The sequence below is a fragment of the Jaminaea rosea genome (assembly GCF_003144245.1).
Source record: "Jaminaea rosea strain MCA 5214 unplaced genomic scaffold BDZ90scaffold_6, whole genome shotgun sequence".
NCBI classification, from domain to species: domain Eukaryota; kingdom Fungi; phylum Basidiomycota; class Exobasidiomycetes; order Microstromatales; genus Jaminaea; species Jaminaea rosea.
In genome coordinates, this window is record NW_020289980.1 from 201,026 (window position 1) to 219,291 (window position 18,266).

At 59.0% G+C, this 18,266-nt stretch overlaps 9 protein-coding genes across 9 annotated transcripts; 5 read left to right on the forward strand and 4 right to left on the reverse strand.

Moving 5' to 3' along the window:
• Positions 1 to 120: 120 nt before the first annotated feature.
• BDZ90DRAFT_232078 (hypothetical protein) lies at positions 121 to 3,344 on the forward strand. The gene is made up of 3 exons (XM_025506113.1): positions 121 to 2,080; positions 2,156 to 2,562; positions 2,633 to 3,344. Exons 1-3 carry the CDS (start codon positions 189 to 191, stop codon positions 3,286 to 3,288), a joined length of 2,955 nt encoding a protein of 984 aa, XP_025362275.1. The 5' UTR covers positions 121 to 188; the 3' UTR covers positions 3,289 to 3,344.
• A 125-nt stretch (positions 3,345 to 3,469) lies between these two features.
• BDZ90DRAFT_232079 (phosphoribosylformylglycinamidin) lies at positions 3,470 to 7,804 on the forward strand. The gene has a single exon (XM_025506114.1). It carries the CDS (start codon positions 3,522 to 3,524, stop codon positions 7,713 to 7,715), a length of 4,194 nt encoding a protein of 1,397 aa, XP_025362276.1. The 5' UTR covers positions 3,470 to 3,521; the 3' UTR covers positions 7,716 to 7,804.
• A 214-nt stretch (positions 7,805 to 8,018) lies between these two features.
• BDZ90DRAFT_169051 (hypothetical protein) lies at positions 8,019 to 9,628 on the forward strand. The gene has a single exon (XM_025503667.1). It carries the CDS (start codon positions 8,111 to 8,113, stop codon positions 9,491 to 9,493), a length of 1,383 nt encoding a protein of 460 aa, XP_025362277.1. The 5' UTR covers positions 8,019 to 8,110; the 3' UTR covers positions 9,494 to 9,628.
• On the reverse strand, positions 9,613 to 10,232 carry BDZ90DRAFT_260153 (cyanate hydratase; the record flags this gene model as incomplete). The annotated part of the gene is made up of 2 exons (XM_025508231.1): positions 9,613 to 9,955; positions 10,048 to 10,232. The coding sequence occupies 2 exons, from the start codon at positions 10,230 to 10,232 to the stop codon at positions 9,613 to 9,615; spliced, it is 528 nt and encodes a 175-aa protein (XP_025362278.1).
• A 518-nt stretch (positions 10,233 to 10,750) lies between these two features.
• Positions 10,751 to 12,838, reverse strand: BDZ90DRAFT_219760 (general substrate transporter; the record flags this gene model as incomplete). The annotated part of the gene is made up of 6 exons (XM_025504408.1): positions 10,751 to 11,131; positions 11,214 to 11,601; positions 11,671 to 12,061; positions 12,127 to 12,437; positions 12,520 to 12,613; positions 12,700 to 12,838. 6 exons carry the CDS (start codon positions 12,836 to 12,838, stop codon positions 10,751 to 10,753), a joined length of 1,704 nt encoding a protein of 567 aa, XP_025362279.1.
• Positions 12,839 to 13,261: 423 nt separating this feature from the next.
• Positions 13,262 to 14,668, reverse strand: BDZ90DRAFT_232082 (NAD(P)-binding protein). The gene is made up of 3 exons (XM_025506115.1): positions 14,068 to 14,668; positions 13,764 to 13,997; positions 13,262 to 13,686 (listed from the first exon to the last, which is right to left on the reverse strand). The coding sequence occupies exons 1-3, from the start codon at positions 14,373 to 14,375 to the stop codon at positions 13,380 to 13,382; spliced, it is 849 nt and encodes a 282-aa protein (XP_025362280.1). The 5' UTR covers positions 14,376 to 14,668; the 3' UTR covers positions 13,262 to 13,379.
• BDZ90DRAFT_169078 (hypothetical protein) lies at positions 14,166 to 14,779 on the forward strand. The gene has a single exon (XM_025503668.1). The coding sequence runs from the start codon at positions 14,387 to 14,389 to the stop codon at positions 14,693 to 14,695; it is 309 nt and encodes a 102-aa protein (XP_025362281.1). The 5' UTR covers positions 14,166 to 14,386; the 3' UTR covers positions 14,696 to 14,779.
• An 85-nt stretch (positions 14,780 to 14,864) lies between these two features.
• Positions 14,865 to 16,808, forward strand: BDZ90DRAFT_279451 (hypothetical protein; the record flags this gene model as incomplete). The annotated part of the gene is made up of 1 exon (XM_025509178.1): positions 14,865 to 16,808. The coding sequence occupies one exon, from the start codon at positions 14,865 to 14,867 to the stop codon at positions 16,806 to 16,808; it is 1,944 nt and encodes a 647-aa protein (XP_025362282.1).
• Positions 16,789 to 18,171, reverse strand: BDZ90DRAFT_232083 (transcription factor Tfb4). The gene has a single exon (XM_025506116.1). The coding sequence runs from the start codon at positions 18,140 to 18,142 to the stop codon at positions 16,862 to 16,864; it is 1,281 nt and encodes a 426-aa protein (XP_025362283.1). The 5' UTR covers positions 18,143 to 18,171; the 3' UTR covers positions 16,789 to 16,861.
• Between the last annotated feature and the right edge of the window lie 95 nt (positions 18,172 to 18,266).

Below are 18,266 nucleotides of genomic sequence, written 5' to 3' on the forward strand. Positions count from 1 at the left end.
AAGACTCCGCCCTCTCCAACGTCACAGAGCATCGACGGCGAGAGACCTTCAACCACGTGGTCGCATGGCCTATTCCCGCACGTCTTTCGCGTCACGACCAACGAGCTGCAAGGCAACCAACACCACCTCGACTCGCATCCACTCCTCGAATTTCCCCATCGTCACTGCCACCTTCATCATCGCGCGGCATGACCGCCCGCGCCTCTTCACGCGCGCTAGCCACGCTGGTCCAATCGACGAACCCGCTCAGCACTCGAGCATCACGCTCCGATGATGCAGAGACGGCCAAGGACAAGGAGGACATGCTGCAGGACCTCATCGAAGTTGCGAGGAGGACACTCGCGCAGCACCACTCGACCAAGCAGCCAGACACGCAGAGGTCTCTTGAGAGGATTCGGAGACGCTTGTCGCGGTCTCCAAATGGAGAGGCGACGCTCGCGCAGGTGGACGCACTGCTCGCTCGACTTGACGAGCTGGCCGATCAACCTGGAGAGCTGCCAGCTATTCTCGCCTTCCTCTCTCAACTCACACTCTCTGGCCCTTCATCTTCATCACGCACCGCCCTTGACGTGCCACAATCAGCAGCGAGTGCTCGAACGAGCGCAGCGCCCAGCATAGCCACGGGATCACGTCCTGCCTCTCGTACTGCACCGCGTGGTAGTCTTGAGTCCACGATCACTGGCGGTGCTGCTGCTCAGCCGCCTGTTACACGGCCCGATGACGAGCGTAAAGTGGCAGCAGCAGAGACGGCAGCTCGGGCTCAAGAGGTAGACGCTGGTAGAAAACGCGCAGAAAGGGTACGGGAGGAGCGTCCACCGCTCGCTCCTGTGGCTCCAGCCGTAGCTGTCATCGACGACGCAGATCTCGGCATAGGTACGGTACCCAAGTCGGTCGTCTTAGAGCGCTGGAGAGCTAAAGCGTCACAATCGCACGTCTCCGAGCGCGACTTGTTGCGCGACGTCCTCTATCTCCTTCAAGGCATTAACGGGCATCACGTCCGCTTCGAAGAGGAACGCCCGCAGCCGGTGCACGACCCCGGCGTCATCTCAACGCAACCGTCCGACCCCGAGCCAATCGTCAAAGTCAAGATCGTGGACGGCATCGACGGGCTACGTATTCCTCTACCTACTCGGCATCTTATCCACCGCCTGGCAGAAGCGGGCAAGCACTACCAACGGATCACCTCCTTCATTCGTGCTCAAGCCGTCGAGGAGAAGACGGGTCGAGTGATGCAGAGCCTCTGCCGCTTCCTCGATGGTGAGCTGCATGGCTATTACGAGCTTATCTGCAACCTAGAGGCCCACTTCAATCGCGGTGCTGCGCAAGGACCAGAGGGCGAAGCGGCGTTGACGCTCAAGAAGGTCTCAGTGGACATCGAGCCCTCGTTACTTCGCATGCGGCTCATGTCTTCGCTTGTCGAGGGGGCGCAACATGCCCACGGGGGAGCCTTAGTCTCGCTCATTCACAACTATACCTTCAACGGCGACCCACTCATTCGCTCCTTCACTGAGCGCCTGCTGCAGGATGTATCTCGCGGCTTCTTCGGCAGCTTGGCAAAGTGGATCTACGAGGGAGAGCTTAGCGACCCTTTTGGGGAGTTCTTTGTCGCGCGTACCGACTCCTCAGCAGCTACGAACGCATCGAACATGCGCCGCCCAGCAGACGAGATGGGTCACAACAGCGTCGATGCGGCAGCGTTGTGGGAGCACAAGTTCGTTTTTCGCTCAGACCTCGTACCCACTTTCCTCGCCGAGACGTTCGCGCGCAAGATCTTCTCGGCGGGCAAGTCGCTCAATTTTATCAGGGAAAGCTGTGGGGACGAGGATTGGAAGGAGGCGCGCACTGCTGTCTTGTCTGCAGCGAAGGCCGAGGTGCCGACATCAGGCGAAGAGACTGCACCGACGCTGCGATACAGGGATCTCGTGGGTCTCGAAAGGACCATCGATGCGGTGCACTCGACCATCTCCAAACGACTGCTGGACATCTTCCTTGACAAGTTCAAGCTGCAGGCTCACTTGAGGGCTATCAATGACTACCTCCTATTGACGCGAGGAGACTTCTCCGAAGTCCTCATGGAGTCGTGAGTACGCGTGTTGCCTCTACTCAACTTGTAGCAAGCTGACAATCTCCTTCCTGCCTCGCGCCGAAACCACAGCCTCTCCCCGATTCTGCACAAACCGGCCTCCCTCTTGTATCGTCACTCCCTCTCAGGGGCCCTCGAGACCGCGATTCGCAGCTCTAACGCCCAGTACGATGACAGCGAGATTCTGAATCGACTAGACGCCCGCGTTCTCGAATTCTCAGGCAATGAGACTGGCTGGGAGACCTTCACCTTGGAGTACCGTGTCGACTCCCCCGTCAACACCGTGCTCGATGCAGGGGCCATGGCGGAGTATCAGGCCATCTTCCAGCACTTGTGGAAGATGAAGCGGGTAGAGACCAATCTGGCTGCCAGTTGCGCGAGGTTGATGGGCGCAACGAACGCGTTGAGTAAGGCGGTGTATGCCAAGGGGGTCAAAGGGAGGAAAAGACGTGAGGCAGAGAAGGATGAGGATGTTGAGGGTGAGTGGGCATCACACGATTCACAGATGCCAATTGAGCTGACCACCAAGTGCCCCTTCACCGCTCGCAGCCCTGCGTCTCGAGTCACATCGCTCCCTTCTGCTACTCTCTTCGATGACCCACTTCATTCGCCAACTTCAAGGCTACACCGATCTTGAGGTCATCTCTTACTCCTGGGCGGATCTCGTCTCTTTCCTCAACAAGCGCCAAGGAGACCTCGATGTCCTCATCGCAGCGCACAGGGGCTACCTGACCAGCTTGCACGGCAAAGTGCTGTTGCGCGGCGGCAGTGGTGATCTGGCAGGGGAGCTGAGGCACAACTTTGACTCGATCCTCAAGTTTACGCGTGCTTGCGATCAGCTGACGGTTTTCCTTGTTGACTTCTTGGCAAGAAGGGACCTCTATCTCAATCCGCGCATGCTCGAGGAGGATGGAGACGAGGATGGAGAAGGAGGAAGACGACGTCGTGCCGGCGAGGATGAAGAGGACGAGGCCACTGCGAGGCGGCTCTCGAACATCCTGCGACTGCTGGGAGATAGCGGGCAGGACTTCAAGGAGAGAACGGAGGCGATCCTGACGAGGCTAGAGAGGCACGGCAATCTTGTCATTCGAGATTTGAGCGTGAGGCTGGACTTTAATGGATACCACGCGAGGACGCGACCTGAGAGGACGACGGGTGGCCATGGGGGAAGGAGTAGCGGGCTGGGCGATAGAATGGTGTCGTGAGAGCGCGAATGCTACAAGGACTTTGCAATGTCATCAGCTGCGTAAAGCAAACCGCTCTTCTGCTCATCGACTTCCTCGTACGGTGGCGGGTCTTCCTGCTCCGCCGCGTCGCGCACGTGGCTGGAAGATTTGGTCGTGGTCGACATCAGACTGAGAGAGCAACTTTGGCTCTTTGACTCGGTTCACCACCATCGCCCGCTATCGCCTTTGCGCGTCTCGCACGCTTCCCCCTCATGTCCTCTCTTCTTCAGCTGCCTGGCTGCGAGAGTCACACGGCTGCCCAGCTCAGTCGTCTCTTGCAGCGTCTCAAGGCTGCGGCTCCCTCTCTGTCCGGCGTTGAGGCTATCGAGGCGCGCTTCGTCCACTTTGTAAACGTCTCGTCCAAGGCGGCTCTCGACGACCTCACTGCGTCGTCTTCTTCCTCTTCTCCGTCATCACATCGCGTCATCCTGGACCATCTCCTAGCATATGGTCACCCAGCTGAGCAGTTCGCCGAGGCTGCATCGGGCACTCACCTCTACGTGATCCCTCGTCCTGGTTCCATCTCTCCTTGGTCGTCAAAGGCGACGGACATCCTTCATCTATGCACCCTCAAGGACCATGTCACTCGCGTCGAAAGGGGAGTCGAGTACGTCCTGCACGGCAAAGACGTCCCAGCTCTGTCGTTTATCCCGGCCGCGGCTCTCGACGTGATCCACGACCGAATGACGACAATTGTGGTCGAGCGCTCGCCGCGCTTCGACGACATCTTCGCCGAGTCGCCTCGCAAGCCTCTCGAGTACGTAGACATCCTCGCAAAGGCCTCTTCGGCAGAGTCTGCTGTTGCGGAGCTCGAGGCAGCCAACAAGGCTCGTGGTCTGGCCTTAGCGCCAGATGAGATCCGCTACCTCGCTCAAGCATACACGCAGCTCGGACGCAACCCGACGACCCCCGAGCTCTTTTCCTTCGCCCAGGTCAATTCGGAGCACTGTCGTCACAAGATTTTCAATGCCGACTGGACCATAGATGGGCAGCCCCAGCCCAACACCCTGTTCGGCATGATTCGTAACACGCACAAGGTCACGCCCCAGGGCACCATCAGCGCTTACTCGGACAATGCGGCCGTGCTCGAGGGCAGCGATGTTGCACGATTCAGCTTTGTTGAGCAGCAAGATGGCACTGTTGCCTACGCTCAGTCTGAGGCAAAGGAGGCGCACCCCATGCTCGTCAAGGTTGAGACGCACAACCACCCAACCGCTGTTTCGCCGTATCCGGGTGCTGCGACTGGCGCAGGAGGAGAGATCAGAGACGAAGGAGCCGTGGGCAAGGGATCGCGACCCAAAGCCGGCCTTGTCGGGTTCATGACCTCCAATGTCACGCCGGCAACGGAAGAAGGCGAGCAGCCCGTCGACACCTCCCTGCCTGCTCACCTCAACCCGGGTAAGCCAGCCCACATCGCCTCCAGCAAGGACATCATGCTCGAAGGTCCCCTCGGAAGCGCCAACTTCAACAATGAGTTCGGTCGTCCCGGCCTCACGGGCTTCTGGCGTACTTTCTGCCTTGACACCGGAGCAGAAGTTCGCGGATACCACAAGCCTATCATGCTCGCCGGAGGGTTGGGAAATGTTCGCCCGCAATTCGCACTCAAGTCCCCCATCCCCATTGGCGCAAAGATCGTCGTTCTCGGTGGTCCTGGCATGCTGATTGGTCTGGGCGGCGGCGCTGCCTCCAGCATGGCATCAGGCGCCTCCGACCGAGCCGATCTGGACTTCGCCTCTGTGCAGCGCGAGAACCCCGAGATGCAACGACGCTGCCAAATGGTGATTGATGCCTGCGTGGCGAGCGTAGCTGGCAACCCCATTCAAAGCATTCACGACGTCGGTGCTGGCGGCCTTTCCAACGCCTTGCCCGAGCTTGTGCACGACGCAGGACTGGGCGGCAAATTCGAGCTGCGCGACATCCTCATCGACGACGAGAGCATGAGCCCGCTCGAGATCTGGTGCAATGAGTCGCAGGAGCGCTACGTGCTTGCCGTCCTCCCCGAGGATGTGCAGCGATTCACTTCTATTGCGCAGAGGGAGCGCTGCCCCTTCAGCGTTGTGGGGGAGGCAACGGAGGAGCAACGCCTAGTCGTGACAGACCGGCTTGCAGGGAATACGCCGCTTGACTTGCCTATGTCGACCCTCTTTGGCAAGCCGCCAAAGATTGCCCGCGAGTCGAAGCGCCTCCAGCCTGACCTCAAGCCATTCGATGCCTCTGCTCTCGGCTCCTCTGACGACTTTTCCGCCGCATTCGACGCTGCTCTTGGTCGCACGCTCCGCCTCCCCACGGTAGCTTCCAAGTCCTTCCTCATCACCATCGGAGACCGCTCCATCACAGGTCTTGTCGCGCGCGACCAGATGGTTGGGCCCTGGCAGGTGCCCGTAGCAGATGTGGCTGTCACTCGCACCGGCTACGGGTTCGAAGATGTGCTCACGGGCGAGGCCATGTGCTCCGGTGAGCGCACCCCGCTTGCTCTGCTCAGCCCTGCTGCGTCGGCTCGCATGGCTGTGGGCGAGGCGATCACCAATCTGGTCGCCGCCAGTGTCGGGGATATCACGCGCGTGAAGCTCTCGGCCAACTGGATGTGCGCGGCAAGCTACAGTGATGAGGGCGCTAGACTGTACGAGGCTGTGCAAGCTATTGGCCTCGATCTTTGCCCGAAGTTGGGGCTGGCCATTCCCGTAGGCAAGGACTCGATGAGCATGCAAATGGCTTGGCGCCAAGATGGAGAAGGCAAAGCAGTCACTGCGCCCATGAGCGTCATCATCACTGCCTTTGCACCCGTTGACGCCATTGATCGCACCTGGACTCCGCAGCTGCGCACAGAGGACGATCTCGACCCTGCAGCTGCGGAGACGGTGCTCGTCTTTGTCGACCTGGCTCGTGGCAAGCAGCGAATGGGTGGTTCCTGCCTCGCGCAAGTGTACGGTCAGCTCGGTCAAGATTGCCCCAACGTGGACTCCGGCAACGAGGCGCTACTCAAGGGCTTCTTCGATGCCTGCCACACGCTCAAGGAGCTCAAAGTGCACGGCCGCAAGGCAGGGGACGATCAGCTTGTCCTTGCTTACCACGATCGATCGGACGGCGGGCTCATCACTACCATTGCCGAGATGGCCTTTGCTGGCCGTTGCGGAGTTGAAGTCGACATGGACGTTATTGCGAAGAGTGCATCAACGGAGGACCGTATCGCCGCTCTCTTCAATGAGGAGCTTGGCGCCGTTATGCAGGTACGCAAGGGAGACGTCAAGGCCGTAGAGCGCATCTTCCAGGTCAGCGGCTGCGAAGGCTGTCTCAGCATTATCGGCAAGGTGCTTCCCCGCTCACAGGGCGAAGGCATCTCGCTTGTCTCTTCATCGAGCTCGATCTGGTCGTCGACTCGCAAGGACCTGCAGACCATTTGGGCCGAGACGTCGTACCGAATGCAGCGCGAAAGAGACGACCCCGAGTGTGCTCGCGAGGAGTACTCTCGCATCTCTCCGCTCGCCAACACGCAGCAAGACGGAGGACGCCTCGAGTATGATCTGAGGTACAATCCGGGCGAAGACTCACTCGGCCCGCTGGTCGACCTTCCCCTGCAGAAGCGCCCGCGCGTTGCCATCCTCCGTGAGCAAGGCGTCAACGGCCACCTTGAGATGGCCTTTGCCTTCTATGCAGCCGGCTTCGCGCCCATCGACGTCCACATGTCGGACATCGTCTCTGGCCGCGTCTCTCTCAAGCCCTTCCGTGGTCTCGCAGCCTGCGGCGGGTTCTCCTTCGGTGACGTGCTCGGCGCCGGAGCTGGGTGGGCGAAGAGTGCTCTCCTAAACGTCAAGGCCCGCGAAGAGTTCCAACACTTCCTCGTCGAGCGCAAGGACACCTTCGCTCTGGGTGTGTGCAACGGATGCCAATTCCTTTCGCAACTGGCAAAGAGTGGGCTAGTGCCTAATGGCGGAGAGGACTGGCCTACATTTGAGAGGAACAAGAGTGGGAGGTTTGAGGGACGGGTGTGCACGGTGCAGGTGGACGTCGAGAGTGAAGTAGTCAAGAAGAGCGTCTTCCTGCGCGATATGGCTGGCAGCCGTCTCCCTGCCATCGTGGCTCACGGTGAGGGGCGAGCGCAATGGTCTTCGCCTGAGGCGCAGGCTCGTGCCGCTCAGCGAGGTCTCGTTGCCCTGCGCTACGTCGAGGCCGGCTCTGCTCCCGAATCAGGAGGTGCGACGGCATACCCTACGAACCCGAACGGCTCGCCCGACGGTATCACTGCATTGAGTACGGACGACGGTCGTATCCTCGCCATGATGCCCCACCCAGAGCGCGGGATCACTGCTGAAGCCATGTCGTGGAAGCCTGCAGGTGCAGCACAGGAGTGGAAGGGCAAGGGACCATGGTTGAGGATGTTCGAGAGCGCAAGGCGTTGGTGCGAGTAGAAGGGGGCGCAGGAGACGAAGAGCAATATCCGTAGAAGGACAAAATGAAGATCAATGCAAAGCCGGAGCATCATATTGACCTGTCGTGCGAGCATGCGATTGAATGATTAGACAAAAGACAGAGAGAGCTTCTTCTTGCTGCGCGGATGGAGAGATTTCTGACTGACCCCGCCTTGCTGCCCCTCGCGAAAGAAGCGGCATGCATAGACTATCTCAACGAGCGAGCTCAGCCAAGAGTTGACGTCTCGAAGTCAATTTCAAGACTCGGGGCCTCGCAGCTCCGGCGGCCCGAGAAATCGGCGAATACATGAAATGCACGTTTCCACCTTCCTTCCTTCCCACATCATTCATTCATCTATCTCCTTCCCTCATCCTCAGCATCTTTACGCGCCACGATGAGCTCGGCATCGTGGCTGCCAACTGCTTCGTCGTGGAAAGGGAAGGCGGCCGCGTACCAGGACGAGGAGGAGGACGCTGGGCTGCTCCTCGAGAATCGCTCCGACTGGCAGAAAGGACATCAGAGCATCGCGTCGGCAGGGCCCAAGCGCTCATCACAACGAGCGCCCAAGGTCGTTTTTTGGATCGTCGGCGCCTTTGCCTTCCTATGTGCCGTCGGGCTCATTGGCTCATGGATGTTCGGAAAGGACTCTCACCTCCCCTCACGTGAAGATGGTCCAACGCGAGAGCAGGCCTACCAGCGACGCCTGGCTCAGCTACACAAGGAGCTCGACGTTGCGAGTCTCCGCGATGAATTCAATCTTCACGGCGACATCCCAGACTACACAGCCTACATCGCCCGGCTTCGCTCGACGTACGACAAGTACTTCACCCCCACAAAGACATCGAGCATGGTGGGCGACCCCTGGTCTCACGTCGAGGCTCATCTGGACCCGCTGCGCACCTCTGACTCAAAGGCAATCCCGCACATCGTCTCGTCTTCGGCCAAGAACAAGTCGCAAATCATGCCCGCCTTCTCCTCTTGGGCCGAGAAGAACAAGGGTTGGAAGGTGTCGCTCTTCGATGATGAAGATGCTTCCAAATTCATTGCATCCACCTTCAACGAGCTGGGCATCGATCAAAAGCAGCAAGGCAGCTTTAGCAATCTCCTGACCAAGATGCCCTCCAACATCCTTCGAGTGGATACCTTCCGCTACTTTCGCATCTTCTTCTCTGGGGGTCTCTACGTTGATTCGGACACATCGTGTCGGCATGCGATGGCCGATTGGCCAGGGTTGAAGGGGCCGCACCCAAAGGTCGCGCATGGTGGGGACGACGTGCTTCGCTTTTTGACCTCTGTGGCGCGCGAGAATCTCACCATCGCAGACGACGGGGCCGCGCCACGCTGGACGCCCCCCTCTTTGGTCATGGGGCTTGAGGAGGACTCATTCATGGCTAGAGAGGACTGGCGAGCTATGACTTTTGCCAAGCCGCTTCAGATCACCCAGTGGGCATTCATGGCCGAGCCCTTCCACCCGGTCCTGCTCGATGCCCTCGGGACGGTCATGGATCGTACGGTACACGAGCTTGAGAAGGGGACAGAGGGGGACTACATTAACAAGATTCTTGAGTGGACGGGACCGGGCATGCTCACGGACGCAGTCTGGCGATACATGGGGGCACTGTACGGGGCAACGCCGCGAGACTTCACGTTCAACCAGAAAGCGGTGCGAGTGGGAGGGATGTTGATGCTACCACATATGGCGTTTAGGGCGCCGGACGAGCCCAAGGACGATCTGCTGAGGCCTATCGTGCATCATCACAAGCACGAGTGGTGGTGAGGAGCTCCGGTCAGCCAGCAAAGCGGGCCCCGTCGAGGTTCGGACTTGAACGGAAAGCATGTTGTACACTCTTGCATATCGTTTGGAATCGTAAGAACTATAATTCGCGCCCCTCACGCTCACCACCTCTTGTAAGCCAGATACTTTCCTTCCAGCGTCAGCCTGACTCTATCTCCCTTGGGGTCAGGTACGCGCTCAACTTCTCCGTTGAAGTCAATGGCGCTCATGATACCGTCCCCGAACTTCTCGTGAATCAGGTGCTTGATCGGATGGCCGTACACAAGGACCGCCTCGTAGAGACGGTAGATTACGGGGTCGCGAGGGGGGAGCTCCTGGATCAAGCCAGCGCGATGAGGCCAGAAGGAGGGGCCGAGGGAGGCGGTGAGAGCGCCAGAAGGGATCTCCAGAGCTTTGCTGAGTGCATCTAGATCTTCAGGGAGGGGTTTGGCTTGACCATAGAAGCTGGCGCGAGGGAGGAAGGAAAAGGGCGTGTGGGGGTTGGTCAGTAGTGTGACGGCTTGTCGGCTTGCTGGCGTAGCGTTGTCTCCACTCACATCGCAGCCGTGTACACCTCGCTCCTGCCAATCGCCTTTGCCACATCCTCGAAGGACATGCCCTTCTTGGCCTTGGCCTCGTGCAGAGCCGCAAAGATGGGGCTGTGCAGCTCCTCCAGAACACGAGGAGTCGCTGGCGTCTCAGAGAGCGTGGACGCAGAGCCGTTGGTTCCGTTAGCTGCCATTGTTGGTAGGGTGAGGTAGGAGGATGAGGAGGTTGTCGTGACGGCGTGTCCTCCGGTTCATTTAAGATTTGTACCCAGCCCCGCTCGAGCTGTGTGGGCTTCGCGAGAGATAAGAGCTTCGAGCTTCCCGGCGTCCAAGCGTCCTTGCTTGCTTGGCGGGGGCCCGTGCGGGGAAATGGACGGCGTTTGGTCGCTCTGAGGCGCCTTCGAGACGCGAGAACAGCGATGTCGTCGATCAGCAGCGATAAGGCTTGCATGGAGTGAGCATACCAACAAAGCACAGAGACGGCGATCGACATGAGAACGGCGAACGGCGAATGGCAATGGGATAATGCGGCGAATGGTTCTTGACGAGAGGCGGTTGACTGAGGTGGGTGACTGTGAATTCGTATTAAGGATAAGCATGGAGGGGGCTACAAGACTAGCGAGTGGGTAGGAGGGGATATAGGGCAGGCTACGCTGCTGCTTGTACGTATTAGAGGGAGGTAGCGCGGAATGCACGTCTAAGTGGTGGTAGGTCAGGCGGCCTGCCCCGCGCTCTTCGTCCTCGTGAGAACCGAGTTGCCAGACTTCGCATCGTCTTTGCCGTCTCCATCGCTGTCCTCCGTCGCCATCCTGGTGGTGCGCTCCGTCAAGGGCAGCGTCGGCATGCCGCTTGTACCATCACGACCTTTGCCCTGCCCAGAACCATCATGACCATCGTGGTCGTGATGCAGCTTGAAATCGTCGGTGGAGAAGATCTCGTCGACCTCCTCCAGTGTGAGGCCCTTCGTCTCGGGCAGGAAGACGGCAATGATGGGCACCCAGGCCGCGTTGAAGACGGCGAAGAGAGCGTAGGTTCTCCAGCCAATGTTCTCCAGGGCTGAAGGAGTGAACTTGACGACGGCGAAGTTGCAGATCTAAAAGCGTTGCGGGGGAGAAACGCTTTGTCAGTCGGTGATGAGAGTGAGCCAAGCAGCAATCGCGGCCCCGTCAGCTCACCCAGTTGCTCGCTGTAGAAAGCGCCGAACCCCTTGTCCTGATGCTCAGCGGTAGCACCTCACTTGGGATCATCCACACCGTGGCCTGGAACCCCACGGAGAAGAATAGCTCGAACAAGAAGAGCATGGCCACGGCTCCGTGTGAGTCGCTACGGCTCGCCGTGCCCTCTTGGATCTTCTTGACCAGGACCGTCTGCACAATGAAGACGAGGGACATGGCTGAGATGCAGGACAGTAAGAGCGGCTTGCGCCCGAGACGGTCAACTAGGAAGATGCTGACGAATGCGCCGAGGATGAGCACCATGTTTAGGCCACCGGCCAGCTGGGCTGATTGCTTGTTGCCCAGTTTGAGCGATTGTGAGAAGAGGGTCGAGGAGTAGTAGATGAGGCTGCGCAGGTGCATGGTAGGCAGGAGCGTGTCAGCCTGGTCATTCTACCAGCCAGGGGAACTCACGCACGCATTGATGCCACCAAGTTGCTGCGCAGCCTGAATGAAGCAAGCGAGCAACAGTCTCCTTCTCGTTCTCACGGCGTCGTCCCTCCCTTTACCTCCCGGGCTTAGCAGGGTAAGGAATGTGTTGGTGTGCTTAGCTGCCTCCTTCTCGTGCGCGATAGCCTGCTTGATCTGGCTGTACTGATCCTGCACTTCGTCGTCTTCCTCTCCCTTGTTGGCCAGGCGAGCAAGCACCGCAAGGGCCTCCTGATCGCGACCGCGGGCAAGATACCAGCGAGGTGTGTCGGGTATGACGGCCGCGATGAGGAAAATCCCGATGATGAAGAAGGACTGAGCAAGAATGGGGAACCGCCAGGTGACTGTGCCTGTGAGGCCGCTGAAGTTGAAGCCGTAATCTGTGCAGAGGAGCCTTACGATGTGTCAGTCCGGGCGAGGTGACATCGGAGCAGCTGGGACTCACCGGTCCAATAGCTCAGCACGATCCCGCAGTTGAGAATGGTGAGAGACACAGCGACAAGCTTGCCGCGTGAGAAGATCCCCTTGTCCCTCGCAGGGCTGCATTCGGTCAGGAGAATAGGCACCGTTGAGTTGATGAGACCCATACCGACTCCAGCGACAACGCGGCCCAAGATGAGAACGGCGACGGAGCTGCACGCTCCTTGGATGATGGCGCCCACTTGAAGAATGGTAGCGCCCAAAAGGATGGTACGGCATCGACCGAGAGGAGAGCCGATGGAGAAGGAGGCGAGGGCGCCAATGAAGCAGCCGATCCTAGCAGCGGGCGTGGTAAGAGGAGAGTCGAGTCAATCAGGAGGACGTCGATTAGTGAGATGATCTGCAACCGTTCACTCACTCGTAGATGGATACAATATTGCCGACAAGGGCGGCGTCTGGATTGCCAAAGGAGCGTTTGAAGGCCGCAGTCTCGAGGATACCTCCCATGACACCTGCGCGAGGAGCGAGCGACGCTGATGTCAGCCCCACGCCTATGCGGCCCTCGTCTTGAATCTTAGCAACGTCGCAGCCCACGCACCATTATCGTAACCGACGAGCAAGAAGCCTAGAGCGCTGCAAGCAGTGATGGCCGCGAGGAGCGTGTGCCCCTGTAGCCCGATGTCGTGCGTAGGCCAGCTACCTCGAGTGCGACTGCGGTGGGCTGCAAGCTTCGACATGGTTGCAAGGACACGAGAGCGAGGCGTCGCCTTGGTGGTAATGGACAAGAAGGAAGAAGGTGAGGTGAGACAGGGGGGCCAATATATCGCGATCGCCGGGTGCAGCATCGAGACAATAACGTCAGCTGCTTGCCGAGGTCATGCTTGCTTGCCTCCCACTCCAAGTCTTTGCTTGCAAGTGGTTGTCGTGCCGCCGATGATTCGGCGATGTGATGGTGAGACGGCAAGATAGCGAATTGCTTTGCGCCCGCGGATCACACTTGGATCGACGCTGGAGCGAGGGTCAGCTGCTCATCTCAGATGGCACTCGGCGGGCGCGAATGACGGGCCGGCCAGGCCGGATTGCCGTGACGATGGTGCGAGCGAGCGAAGAGGGAAAGCAAGGCAAACACCAACACAGCTGGAGAAGTCACTCCCACCAGGCTGTGAGCACTACAAGACTGAATGTGTTGAGCCGTAGACAGAGTGACTGGAGCCGTGCATACAGCCTTGCCAAGCTTCACTTCTCCCACCTGCCCTCTGCCACCCCGCAATCGCTCCCCTACTTCTTGTCCTCATCAACGTCCGTCCCCAAACTGACACTCTTCCACTTCTGAATGCTCTCGCCATACGTCTTCACTTTGGTTTCCATAGCCCCAAAGGCATCGCTGCCCAGCACGATCCTCAAGGGAGGGTCAGCGTGAACGGCCAAGTCGTACATGGCTTTGCCCGCTTTAGCCGGGTCGCCGACTTGGGTACCGTGCCTCTTGCCCATCGTCTCACGCATGTTGAGATGATCGTACACGGACTCGAGGTCGCGATGACCGCCGTACTCCATGTTGGCACCTGCCCACTCGGTGCGGAATCCTCTGCAAAAGAGCCAGCGAGCAGGAGAAAGGTCAGAAGGGCGCAAAGGAGTAAGATGATGTACGCTGCGCCAACTCACCCGGGCTCGATGTTGGTGAGCTTGATGTTCCACTCGGGCTTGAGTTCGTGCGAAAGAGCTTCCGTAAAACCTTCGACAGCCCACTTGGAGGAGCAATAGATGGTAAAGCCAGGAACACCGCGTTGCCCGCCAATGCTGGTGACTTGCTGAATGACGCCACCTGGAGGAGACTGGGTGCGCATCGTCTCGACTGCCTTGCGTGTCACGGCGATGAGGCCAAAGTAGTTGATCTCCCTGTGAAAGACGGGTAAGAATGGACTCAGCTCTCAATGATTCTTAATCACCGTCGTCGTCGCGCACGCACATCTGCTTCCTGCACTGCTCCTCGGTGAGCGTTTCGAAGGGACCTGAGAGGCCGTATCCCGCATTATTGCAGACAACGTCGATCCTTCCAAACTTATCCTTTGCCTGCTTGAAGACCTTGTCAATCCCCTCTGGCTTGAGCAGGTCTAGATCGACGGCGAGGAAGTTCTTGTCGTTGGCACCGTCAATCTTGAGCTTGGAGCTGGTGCGGGCCGTGGCGACGACGTTGTCGCCTGCAGCGAGGGCTGCCTTTGCCATCTCGTGGCCGAAGCCGGTCGTGGTGCCTGTGATGATGAAGGTGCGTGCCATTGTTGATATCGATGAGAAGGTTGGTAGACGGAAGAAAGGAGGAGTGGCGAGAGGAGGGTGGAGGGCGGTGTTATGAAGTGTGGGGGCGACGTGGGCGAAAGGGTCTCTTGTGGAGGCGCCCAATCACCGCCGGCACGATTGGCCGCTGGTGCAGATCCGGCGGCGGCCAAAGCACCCAAGGGCCCAGGTTGCAGCCAGCCTGCACCTGGGGCCGTCGTCGCCTACTCGGCAGCTTGACTTGGTGCTTGCCATCATTGAGCCTCGACGTTTGCTCTGCTACACACCTCTGTCGCTGCCATCAGCCTGCAATGCTGCACTGAGGGCGAGGCGCTCATGCGAGACGGAAGCACTCGACTTTCTCGCGTGGCTTTCTCCCCGCACGCACATGTGCGACGCAACTCTTGGCGCTTTCCTCCTCGAATGCTGGAGAGCAACACGCCCAACGGTTCCTTGCCTCTCCATCCTTGCTTGTGATCGCAGCATCCCAGCATGTACCTCTTTCCCCTGTCTCCACCTCCTAATCCAGTAGACTATGCGACTCATCTCATCCCCACGGCTTCGTCTCCCATCACTCCAGTCCACCTCTCCAAGGCTACCCAACAGCGCGAAGCCGTCCGCACCCTGCTGCAGCGCAACCATGATGCTTCTTCTTCCACCTCTTCCTCGTCAGCTGGCAGTACGGCAACAATAGAGGCGAAGCTTGTCTCAGCTCTGGAAGAGTATCTACCTTCGCTAGCGGCAATCTTCGACGCGACAAAGACGGACGACCTCGTTGTGCGGGGACCTGCTACCTTTCGATGGGCTCCCCTACTCGACCCCACAACTCCCTCATTCAGCTCCTCTTCTCCTTCTTTCTCGTCACTTAGCACTGAAGTGGAGAACATCGTCCTCCTCTATGCTCTCGCCTTGCACAACCTGTCCATCTTGCATACCCTCTCCGCCGGACCCACGTACGACTTCTCCCCAACTCTTCCAGACGGCGACCGTAAAGCGAGAGACGCCATTGTGAAGCGCGGAGCGGCAAGTTGGGGCACCAAGGCGATACATGTCGCGAGATGGCTATGTACTCATGCGGATGATGTGGTCAGAGGATGGAATGGGGGTGGTGTAGATGGTCAAGGGGCGAGACCTGCTCGGGGTTCGGTTGATGGTCAGGGCGCAAGGGAAGGAGACGACGACGATGAGGATGAGGATGTCGGTGCCGCCGCTCTTACACGACGGCGACGTCTCTGGCATGGTTTCGCCACTCTTCTCGAGCTCGCCCCCACCTTGGCCATGCTTCGCGTCCTCACCTCCGCAGCGAACAGTCATGCAGCGTCTACGGGCACACGCCCGCCGCCTTTGCCTCCAGGCCACGCTTCGCCAGGCTTGCTGGCTAAGCTCTTCCTCGAGGTGCCGAGGATAGCGGATGAAGCCAAAGCAGAGTTTGAAGCAGCGATGCGGGTGCTGCCGAGCAGTAGTGGGGGTAGGAAGGGCGAGGACGGCATTTCTGGACGGCTCAAGCGGCTAGGACTGGGACGAAATGGCTCAGGCGCTGCGGCCAGCATTGCCTCCTCATCGTCGTCGTCATCTTCACTTCGCGTCTCACAGCGTCTCATGCGCTACCTCACAGCTATCGCAGCTTGGGGCCGTTGCACCTCTCTAATGTACCTCGGCCTCCAAGCAGGCGAAGACACTCGACACGCAGAAGCGGCCGTCTGGCTGCGTATGGCCCGGGACGAACTCGTCACGCGTAGTGCTGGGGAGGAGCAACCGGATGATGACAGCGATAGCGACAGTAGCAGTGATGAAGGCGGTCGTGGAGGATCGTCTAAGGAGACAAAGGCGTACGCGGCTGCTTGGGACGAGATGACGGGGCAGAGGCGCTTCCTCAAAAAGCAGGTGAGGCCGATGCTGAGGCGAGAGATGAGGCGAAGCAAGAAGGATAAGGAAAAGCGCGTGGGTGGCCTCAAAGGAAGATTCAGCAGCAAGGAGAAAGCCAAGAGCAATACTGCCAGCCTAGATACGGCAGATGGGAGCGTGTCAACAGGTGCTGCCCTTTCCTCGTCTGTCCATCAACATCCCCTCTCCCACCGACTGGTCCAGTATCACTCCACCCTCCTCACGTCAGGCACAACGCCCTTACTCGCCCACCTCTACAAGACGTACCGCAACCTGAACGATACAATTTCCTTCCAACCTTCACCTGCACGCGCTGACCTACTAGCCAAAATGCCTGGTCCGCGCCCTGTATTGTCGATCGGGGACGCGGGAGCGCAGGAGGACGGGTGGCAGATGCCCAGGGCAGAATGGGGGACGAGGGTCATACCGAGGAGGGGAGGAGGAGAAGAGGGGCAGGAGCTGGAGATCGGGGTGGGTCTGATCGGTGGGACGGGAGGAAGTGGTGGCGGGAATGAGGAGCAGAAGTATGCAGGACAAGGAGCGTACTATTGATACATTGCAATGGGAGAACCGCGCTGTGTCTCGATCTCGATCTCGCTTCTAGACTATGCCTCCTGCTCAGCTTCCTCCTCACCACCCTCGTGCTCTTCCTCGTCCTCATTCATCCTCGGCACAGTCCTGTCCTCCCTAAACTTCCTCAATGTCTTCTTGGGGAAGGGGCTCGAGCAGATGAGACACCTGTTAGGCGGATGGCAGAAGATGCTCAGGCAGACTCCGCAGACGTAGCCCACATCGACGATGGTCCCGTGGCAGAAGCAGCTTGCTCTAAAGTCAACGTCGTCCAATGTGGGTAGGTGAAGGCAGCGGTTACGCAGCCGAGGTGGAGGCAGGTAGGTGCTGAGGAGGGTCTGGAGGAGGGAGCGCTGCGATAATGCTTGAGCCGGTGAAGATGGGCTGTGCGAATCGTCCTCTTCGTCGTCTTGCTTGTCGTTGGGCGCCGGCCCGATGCGAAAGTAGATTCCCCCCGTCAAGTTGGTAGCCTGCTGGAGAAAGACCGTATCCCCTCCATGGAGCTTGAGCACGTCGATCGGGATAGATCTCCTCTGCGCCGCGAAGATGCAATTCATGAGCCCGACGTACTGGTTGGATGCACTCCTTGTCGAGGAGAGGATGAGGATTCGCGAGTCTGAAGACGAGCCAGATCCGTCTGTGCCATTTGCGGCTGAACGGCCAGAGGAGAGAAGTGTGCCCCGTGATGGTGGAAGAGGATCGTTTGACGTAGAGGTGCCACTGGTGCTAATGGAAGGACTGTCGAGACTGATTCGGTTGATGTGACTGAGTGACATGCTGAGCACTTTTGTGAGGGACGTCTCTTCTTCGTCTTCGTCCTCCCCTTCGAGGTCCTCCTCCCTGCCATTCTCCCCTGCAGCACTGCGCCGTCTTTTCTCTCGCGCGAGATGTTCCTCTTCCCTCTGCATCTCTTTGACCATCCGTCTGATGCCCCTGACTACCGCTCTGCCTAGCAGCGCAAAGTGTTGGTATGTCGACGCATCTCGCAGGGGAGAATTGCTGCTCTCCCCGCCATTCTGCTCATCATCGCTGTCTTCCTCCTCACTATCTGAGGCAGCATCGACGTGAGATCGCCTGGAGTGCGCTGCAGTAGAGTAGAGAAGCCTTGCTCTTCCCCTCGTGGCGCAGGCGTAGACTGCCACGCCATTGGAGTGGCTAAGCGCCAAGTGTGAATTGAGGAAGATGAGCGTGGGAGGGACGAGGATCGAGAGGATGGAACTGGAAGAGCTACTCGAGGAGGATGGGTGTGATCGCCATGGCAGTGGATTGAGGTCGAGGATGAGGACGAGGAAGGACGAAGGCGAGGAGGCGGCCATTGCTGCCTATGTCGGTGCAGTGTCGTGAGGGTCCAAGAGTCAAGAGTTGAATCGACGGTGGCCCCGGCTTTGCATTTCGTCGCAGTCCGACGGTCTGCTCGACTCGCGTGGCCGCTTCCGCTTC

Coding starts and splice junctions, on each gene's coding strand:
- BDZ90DRAFT_232082 (XM_025506115.1), bottom strand. CDS start 14,375: ATGGCACGCACCTTCATCATCACAGGCACCACGACCGGCTTCGGCCAC. Junction 13,998..14,067: donor GAGCAGTGCAGGAAGCAGAT/GTGCGTGCGCGA, acceptor CGTCTTTCACAG/GGAGATCAACTACTTTGGCC. Junction 13,687..13,763: donor CTCACCAACATCGAGCCCGG/GTGAGTTGGCGC, acceptor GCTCTTTTGCAG/AGGATTCCGCACCGAGTGGG.
- BDZ90DRAFT_169051 (XM_025503667.1), top strand. CDS start 8,111: ATGAGCTCGGCATCGTGGCTGCCAACTGCTTCGTCGTGGAAAGGGAAG.
- BDZ90DRAFT_232078 (XM_025506113.1), top strand. CDS start 189: ATGACCGCCCGCGCCTCTTCACGCGCGCTAGCCACGCTGGTCCAATCG. Junction 2,081..2,155: donor TCCGAAGTCCTCATGGAGTC/GTGAGTACGCGT, acceptor CCGAAACCACAG/CCTCTCCCCGATTCTGCACA. Junction 2,563..2,632: donor GAAGGATGAGGATGTTGAGG/GTGAGTGGGCAT, acceptor CACCGCTCGCAG/CCCTGCGTCTCGAGTCACAT.
- BDZ90DRAFT_232079 (XM_025506114.1), top strand. CDS start 3,522: ATGTCCTCTCTTCTTCAGCTGCCTGGCTGCGAGAGTCACACGGCTGCC.
- BDZ90DRAFT_169078 (XM_025503668.1), top strand. CDS start 14,387: ATGAGAAGGTTGGTAGACGGAAGAAAGGAGGAGTGGCGAGAGGAGGGT.
- BDZ90DRAFT_232083 (XM_025506116.1), bottom strand. CDS start 18,142: ATGGCCGCCTCCTCGCCTTCGTCCTTCCTCGTCCTCATCCTCGACCTC.